The following is an 8796-nucleotide window of genomic DNA, read 5'->3' on the forward strand; positions in this document are numbered from 1 at the left end:
TATGACTTTTTGGATCTCTTTTATGCTATGTCCACGTTTATTTGGTTTTGTTTCATGCTATACCCGTAAAATTTACAATTATATGCATTCATATTTTTAATCTGTTTTATGCAAATGTACAATACTGACACTGTACAGATATAGCAAGGAACAGAATCAATATTTTATCTCGCATCACGTTTATCACATATCATTTTGTTCCACATATATATGATAAAAATTCACTCACCGATTACTGTCGCTGCTCCTGCTACTGCTGCTACTGCTATATTCCTTTTCTGGAATATCGAGTCACTCGAATCCATGAATGCCGCTTTCTGCTGACATTATCCTGCTATTCTCGAACCGCACATTAATAAAACGATCGCCCGATACTTTATTCGGCACTTCCGATATTGCGGATAATATATCACACACACGAGTAAAACGTAAACCGCGCGCGAGAATTTCACTTGGCGTGACCGTTACATTAACAAAAATACGTGAATGCGTACCCTCCTCGAGCGAATACACGTACACGAAAACTTTTCCCGGAACGAAATCAACATGACACGAAAATGGCGTGACGTCATGTAATCCGTCTCAAAACGAATTTGTCTCCGTTCGTTGTATCTCAGCGCGTAATTGTTATTCAAACAGTTTTCTCACCGCTTTCCTCGGCTTGCGTTTTCACACAGTTACGTGACGTCACGCCACTTTCGTGTCATGTTGATTTTCGTTCCGGGCAAAGTTTTCGTATGCGCGTATTTGCTCGAGAAAGATACGCAATCCGTTTGGTAGAATGTCGATCGTGCCAATAATAAAATTTTATTAGTCGTCGTGTAATCATACAGAGATACAAAACTCGGGAAGCGAATTGATTTACTTCTGTTTAGTGTGCCTCGATTGTTGGCGCTTTTTTCGGGTTTCGTTTCGTGAAGTCACACATAATCTGTTTTAAGTTCTAATTGTAAGTAAATTATTTTTCATGTGAACGAAAATAGTGATTGAATAGGATTCCTCGAAAATCGCGTTTGGTCTATTTGATTTTAAGTGCAAACGCTTGTCCAAAGTTTTTTTCGCCATCGAAAAAAAGCGAGGCTTCCGCTTCGATGCTTCGGATAATCGCTTCTCGGAAATCGTCGAGGCTCCGGGATGCTTGTCCGAAGTTTTTTTCGTCGTCAAAAAAAAGCGAGGCGCCACTCAGGCGCCAGTCCCCTCGACGAATTCCGAGAAACGATTACCCGAAGCATCGAAGCGGAAACCGCAGTTCTCGGAAATCGTCCCCTCCACGATTTCCGAGCCTAACGGTTATCTTTTCTTTTTCGCCAAATCCCCGAGTCGCCCGACTCACGGTAGCCAATCAGCTACTAGCTCCGCCTACTATTTTCTCCTTCCCTCTTTCAAACGCTTCGACGACTCCGCGCGGACCGGGCTCAGTTGCCTGACGAGAGGGGTTCGGTGGGTTAGTTGTGTCGCGAAGATTCGGTAGTGAACATGTACGCTGCTCGTCTATCGGAAAAGAATATCGCGATCGCCTCGTGTGTGTGTGTGTGTGGTGTGGTGTGGTGTGGTGTGGTGTGGTGTGGTGTGGTGTGGTGTGTGAAGTGCATCGTCGTTGCCTTCCTCGCTGCTTCAGGATTATCTTCGCCGTTGCCTTCCTCGCTGCTTCAGGACGATCGCTGTGGACCGCTGCGAACGAGTATAGTAAGTACATTATATTTTAGTAATACTTTTGCCTGCCCGTCCACAGCGCACCATTATCTAGTTATCTAGTACATTATACTCCAACAGATAGTTGAAAAATTTTTTTACTCGCATACTCGCGATCTTAAAATTTTACAATCGCCATCATGCGAGTAACAAAATCTTTCGACTATTTGATGGGATATAACGTTCTAGATAATGGCGCATGGCCCCGGGGTACATGTTTTACTAACAGTTTCGTCAATCTATTATTTTTCAACATTTATTTTTCCGACCGTCGGCACCGCATTCGCGAGAAGCGTAAAGTGCAAAGTTATTAAAGTTTCCATCATTATTCTTACGACAGTTTTCGCTAGTTTTCACATAGCTCCGACTATTTCCATTTGTTTTAATAAATAATTTTATTAATTATTTTTCAAAATTTTTTTTTCTACCGTCGGCACAGTAAAACTGTTGTAAGAATAATGATCGAATCTGTTTGCACCTCATATCTCTGCTGAATGCAGTGACAGGAGTCGGAAAGGAAAATTGTTAAAAAATAATTAATTGACGGAATTGTTATTAAAACGCATGAAACAGGTCGAAACTGTGCGAGAATTATTGAACTGTCAGAAAAGTGATCGAAACTGTTTGCACTTCACGCGTCTCGCGAATACTGTGCCGACGGTAAAAGTAAAAAAATGTTAAAGAATAATTAATTAACCAAATTATTATTAAAACGCATAGAAATGGTCGGGGCTGTGTGAGAACTAGCGAAAACTGTCATAAAAATAATGTTTAATAACAATTCCGTCAATGAATTATTTTTCATCATTTTTTTATTCCGTCGGCACCGCATTCGCGAGAGGTGAAGTGCAAACAATTTCGATTATTTTTTGACAGTTCTCAATAGTTCTCGCATAGTTCCGACTTATTCCATGCGTTTTAATAACAATTCCGTCAATTGATTATTTTTAACAATTTTCCATTCCGACTTCTGTCACTGCATTCAGCAGAAGTATGAGGTGCAAACAGATTTAATCATTATTCCTACGACAGTTTTCGCTAGTTCTCACATAGCCCCGACCATTTCCATGCATTCTAATAAATAATTTTGTTATTTAATTATTTAAAAAAATTTTTTTCTCCTGCCGTCGGCACAGTATTCGCGAGACGCGCAAAGTGCAAACAGTTTCGATCACTTTTTTTTTGACAGTTCTCAATAGTTCTCGCATAGTTTTGATCTATTTTATGCGTTTTAATAACAATTCCGTTAATTAATTATTTTTAAACAATTTTCCATTCCGACTTCTGTTACTGCATTCAGCAGAGATATGAGGTGCAAACAGATTCCGACGGGAGTCGGAATGGAAAATTGTTAAAAAATAATTAATTGATGGAATTGTTATTAAAACGCATGGAATAAATCGGAACTATGCGAGAACTATTGAGAACTGTCAAAAAATAATCGAAATTGTTTGCACTTTATCTCTCGCGAATGCGGTGCCGACGGCAAGAGAAAAGAATTTTGAAAAATATTTAATTAACAAAATTATTTATTAGAACGCATGGTAATGGTCGGGGCTATGTGAGAGCTATCAAAAACTGTCGTTAGAATAATGATTGAATTTTTTTCTCCTACCGTCGGCACAGTATTCGCGAGACGCGTAAAGTGCAAACAGTTTCAGTCATTATTCTTACGACAGTTTTCGCTAGTTGTCACAAAGCCCCGACCATTTCTATGCGTTCTAATAAATAATTTTGTTATTTAATTATTTTTCAAAATTTTTTTCTCTTGCCGTCGGCACTGTATTCGCGAGACGCGCAAAGTGCAAACAGTTTCTTTTTTTGACAGTTCTCAATAGTTTTCGCACAGTTTCGACCTATTTCATGCATTTTAATAACAATTCCGTTAATTAATTATTTTTTAACAATTTTCCATTCCGACTTCTGTTACTGCATTCAGCAGAGATATGAGGTGCAAACAGATTCCGACGGGAGTCGGAATGGAAAATTGTTAAAAAATAATTAATTGATGGAATTGTTATTAAAACGCATGGAATAAATCGGAACTATGCGAGAACTATTGAGAACTGTCAAAAAATAATCGAAATTGTTTGCACTTTATCTCTCGCGAATGCGGTGCCGACGGCAAGAGAAAAAAATTTTGAAAAATAATTAATTAACAAAATTATTTATTAGAACGCATGGAAATGGTCGGGGCTATGTGAGAACTAGCGAAAACAATCGTAGGAATAATGATTAAATCTGTTTGCACCTCATACTTCTGCTGAATGCAGTGACAGGAGTCGGAAAGGAAAATTGTTAAAAAATAATTAATTGACGGAATTGTTATTAAAACGCATGGAAATGGTCCGGCTATGTGAGAACTAGCGAAAACTGTCGTTAGAATAATGATCGAATTTTTTTCTTCTTCCGTCGGCACAGTATTCGCGAGACGCGTAAAGTGCAAACAGTTTCGATCACTTTTCTGACAGTTCTTAATAGTTCTCGCACAGTTTCGACCTATTTCATGCTTTTTAATAACAATTCCGTCAATTAATTATTTTTTAATAATTTTCCATTCCGACTCCTGTCACTGCATTCAGCAGATATGAGATGCAAACAGAGTCGATTATTATTCTTACGACAGTTTTCGCTAGTTCTCACATAGTCCCGACCATTTCCATGCGTTGTAATAAATAATTTTGTTATTTAATTATTTTTCAAATTTTTTTTCTCCTGCCGTCGGCACAGTATTCGCGAGACGCGCAAAGTGCAAACAGTTTCGATCACTTTTTTTTGACAGTTCTCAATAGTTCTCACACAGTTTTGATCTATTTTATGCGTTTTAATAACAATTTCGTTAATTAATTATTTTTAAACAATTTTCCATCCCGACTCCTGTCACTGCATTCAGCAGAGGTATGAGGTGCAAACAGATTCCGACGGGAGTCGGAATGGAAAATTGTTAAAAAATAATTAAATGATGAAATTGTTATTGAAACGCATGGAATAAGTCGGAATTATGCGAGAACTATTGAAAACTGTCAAAAAATAATTGAAATTGTTTGCACTTTATCTCTCGCGAATGCGGTGCCGACGGCAGGAGAAAAAAATTTTGAAAAATAATTAAATAACAAAATTATTTATTAGAACGCATGGAAATGGTCGGGGCTATGTGAGAACTATCAAAAACTGTCGTTAGAATAATGATTGAATTTTTTTCTCCTACCGTCGGCACAGTATTCGCGAGACGCGTAAAGTGCAAACAGTTTCAATCATTATTCTTACGACAGTTTTCGCTAGTTGTCACAAAGCCCCGACCATTTCCATGCGTTCTAATAAATAATTTTGTTATTTAATTATTTTTCAAAATTTTTTTCTCTTGCCGTCGGCACTGTATTCGCGAGACGCGCAAAGTGCAAACAGTTTCTTTTTTTGACAGTTCTCAATAGTTCTCGCACAGTTTCGACCTATTTCATGCGTTTTCATAACAATTCCGTTAATTAATTATTTTTAAACAATTTTCCATTCCGACTCCTGTCACTGCATTCAGCAGAGGTATGAGGTGCAAACAGATTCCGACGGGAGTCGGAATGGAAAATTGTTAAAAAATAATTAATTGACGGAATTGTTATTAAAACGCATGGAATAAATCGGAACTATGCGAGAACTATTGAGAACTGTCAAAAAATAATCGAAATTGTTTGCACTTTATCTCTCGCGAATGCGGTGCCGACGGCAAGAGAAAAAAATTTTGAAAAATAATTAATTAACAAAATTATTTATTAGAACGCATGGAAATGGTCGGGGCTATGTGAGAACTAGCGAAAACAATCGTAGGAATAATGATTAAATCTGTTTGCACCTCATACTTCTGCTGAATGCAGTGACAGGAGTCGGAAAGGAAAATTGTTAAAAAATAATTAATTGACGGAATTGTTATTAAAACGCATGGAAATGGTCCGGCTATGTGAGAACTAGCGAAAACTGTCGTTAGAATAATGATCGAATTTTTTTCTTCTTCCGTCGGCACAGTATTCGCGAGACGCGTAAAGTGCAAACAGTTTCGATCACTTTTCTGACAGTTCTTAATAGTTCTCGCACAGTTTCGACCTATTTCATGCTTTTTAATAACAATTCCGTCAATTAATTATTTTTTAATAATTTTCCATTCCGACTCCTGTCACTGCATTCAGCAGATATGAGATGCAAACAGAGTCGATTATTATTCCTACGACAGTTTTCGCTAGTTCTCACATAGCCTCGACCATTTCCATACGTTCTAATAAATAATTTTGTTATTTAATTATTTTTCAAAATTTTTTTCTCCTGCCGTCGGCACAGTATTCGCGAGACGCGCAAAGTGCAAACAGTTTCGATCACTTTTTTTTGACAGTTCTCAATAGTTCTCACACAGTTTTGATCTATTTTATGCGTTTTAATAACAATTTCGTTAATTAATTATTTTTAAACAATTTCCCATTCCGACTCCTGTCACTGCATTCAGCAGAGGTATGAGGTGCAAACAGATTCCGACGGGAGTCGGAATGGAAAATTGTTAAAAAATAATTAATTGACGGAATTGTTATTAAAACGCATGGAATAAATCGGAACTATGCGAGAACTCTTGAGAACTCAAAAAATAATTGAAATTGTTTGCACTTTATCTTTCGCGAATGCGGTGCCGACGGCAGAAGAAAAAAATTTTGAACAATAATTAATTAACAAAATTATTTATTAGAACGCATGGAAATGGTCGGGGCTATGTGAGAACTAGCAAAAACTGTCGTTAGAATAATGATGCGTTTTTATGAAAAACAACAGTAAGCATTAAAAATAAGTATTAAAGTATTAAAAATACTTACTAACATTAGTTTGCAATATTTATTAATTACTGTAAATTTATTTGATTATTCAGTTATCAAGAATAATTTAAAAAAATGTTAATTGCTTTTTAAATATATTTTTGCTATAATATCAAATTAGATATAGAAAGGTATAACTTGTAGTTTAATAATTTTTAAAAATTTATATTTATCTTTAATAACTTTCTTATTAATGGATAAATTAAAGCAATATATTAATATTTTATGTATTTATGTATTTATGTTTTAAAAATCGAAATCGTTTCCGCTATCGTGTAATACATTGCAAATAATGTAACGTTTAAAAAAATTACTTATTCAAATCATTCTTACTGTATCGTATTTCACATTTACATGGATATATGTATATTATAAAATAATGACGAAAAAATGAAACGGCAAAGAATTTTACTTTTAAATTAACAAGAATAATAGCGAAAATGGAAGAAAGTGGTTGTCCTTGTGTTAAACGAATGTAGACTATCGTGTGGGAGCGTTTCTTCCCCAATCCTAACAACCACCAGGTAGATCGAAGTGTTTTATAATATAGTAACAATGCAGTAAACGCGTATATCTGTAGAGAGAGAAAGAAAAGTTTTAAAATAATTTGCTGCCACTCTTATTATTTCTTGATAGAAAAGTTTTAAACTCAAGCTGTCTCAATTACAATCACGTGAAAATCTGTGTGTTGCAGTTTACTATTATAATTTTGCCTTGAAAGATTACGGTAGCGCTACGGTGGGAAAACTTTTGGACATGGTCAAAGTTGTAGCTTTCGCTGTGCAAGAAGGAAGAGTTGCCATTCACTGTCATGCCGGTAAATCGATTTTTCGTACAATGCATTTGACCCAGTTACATCCTTTACAGTTATCATAGTTTTTTAAATGTATGATAGTGTGAGAGCAATGTGGATGAATAAATTAATTTTCGAAAACACCGTTTCCTAAATAGAAAATCTCAAACATAAATCTTCATATTTAATCATCTGTTTGACAATGTTAATCGGCCTGCGTTTCCACAAAGTTACGTGACGTCCGCCACTTTCGTGTCATGTTGATTTTTGTTCCAGGCAAAGTTTTCGTGTGCGCGTATTCGCTCGAGGAGGATACGCAATCCGTTCGGTTCGAAATAGCAGGATGATGTCAGCAGAAAGCGGCATCCATGGAGCGACTTGGTATTCCGGAAAAGGAATGTAGCAGTAGCAGCAGCAGCAGCAGCAGCAGCAGGAGCAGCGACAGCAATCGGTGAGTGAATTTTTATCATGTATATGTGAAACAAAATGAAATGTGATAAACGTGATGCGAGATAAAATATTGGTTCTGTTGATCCTTGCTATATCTGTACAGTGTCAGTATTGCACATTTATAGAACACGATTATGCACATTTGCATAAAACAGATTTAAAATATGAATGTAATTGTAAAATTTACGGGTATAGCATGAAACAGAACCAAATAAATGTGGACATAGTATAGAAGAGACCCAAAAAGTCATGCACATTACCTACGGAATTCATATATAGATATTTGACTACATAGTTCAATCACATTTTGTGCACATAGAGGCGCTGATGGATGAAAACACCTAAAGCGATGATCGCTCTCAGGTTCCTCTCTGCTTAAAGTAACCTTAACCTAAAGTAATTAAGTTTTAACGCGCAGGGGTGATCGTACCGCACTGTCACTGGGCATAGCAAACCTACGCGGACCCGAGCTCATTACAATGCGGACAAACACATACACTCACCCATAACCGAACCATTTACATACGACACATACACACACACACACACCCACACATATCTACATACACCAATACAGAAGTGAATAGCTACAATAGTAATACAGTCAACAGTGTCCGATATCCCCAACGGATGGGACACATTAATTAAACCTACAAAAGAAAAAAAAATTAAGTTTTAATAACTTTCTCTAAACGTTCTTTATAATTATCCGATTTGATAAAAATTGTTAATTTTTGTAATTTCCTGTTGATAAAGTGTTATTCAGTTTGCGATTATTTTATTTAGATGACGCTGAAAATAATAATTTTTGTTAAGCGTTATCTTCGAGGCGGTTATTTTTACTGTACATTCAGTAAGGTTTAAATTAGAATCGCTTAGAGTATTTTACGGCGATCTTTAAATAGACTGTGTTTTGCAATCCTTACCAAACGTTCTCTGACTGAGTAGGATCTATTTAATATATTTAAAAAATATACAGCAAATAATATTAAAAAAAAAAAAGAAATATTTTCCATG

The 8796-nt window shown here is 36.1% G+C and overlaps 1 protein-coding gene across 1 annotated transcript; it reads left to right on the plus strand.

Moving 5' to 3' along the window:
• The first annotated feature begins 6481 nt into the window (after nucleotides 1–6481).
• LOC118648462 (protein tyrosine phosphatase domain-containing protein 1-like) lies at nucleotides 6482–7986 on the plus strand. Its single transcript, XM_036294777.1, has 3 exons — nucleotides 6482–6494; nucleotides 7231–7353; nucleotides 7606–7986. The coding sequence occupies exons 1-3, from the start codon at nucleotides 6482–6484 to the stop codon at nucleotides 7674–7676; spliced, it is 207 nt and encodes a 68-aa protein (XP_036150670.1). The 3' UTR covers nucleotides 7677–7986.
• The last annotated feature ends 810 nt before the right edge of the window (nucleotides 7987–8796 follow it).

Source organism: Monomorium pharaonis, unplaced genomic scaffold (assembly GCF_013373865.1).
Source record: "Monomorium pharaonis isolate MP-MQ-018 unplaced genomic scaffold, ASM1337386v2 scaffold_452, whole genome shotgun sequence".
In the NCBI taxonomy this organism is placed as follows: domain Eukaryota; kingdom Metazoa; phylum Arthropoda; class Insecta; order Hymenoptera; family Formicidae; genus Monomorium; species Monomorium pharaonis.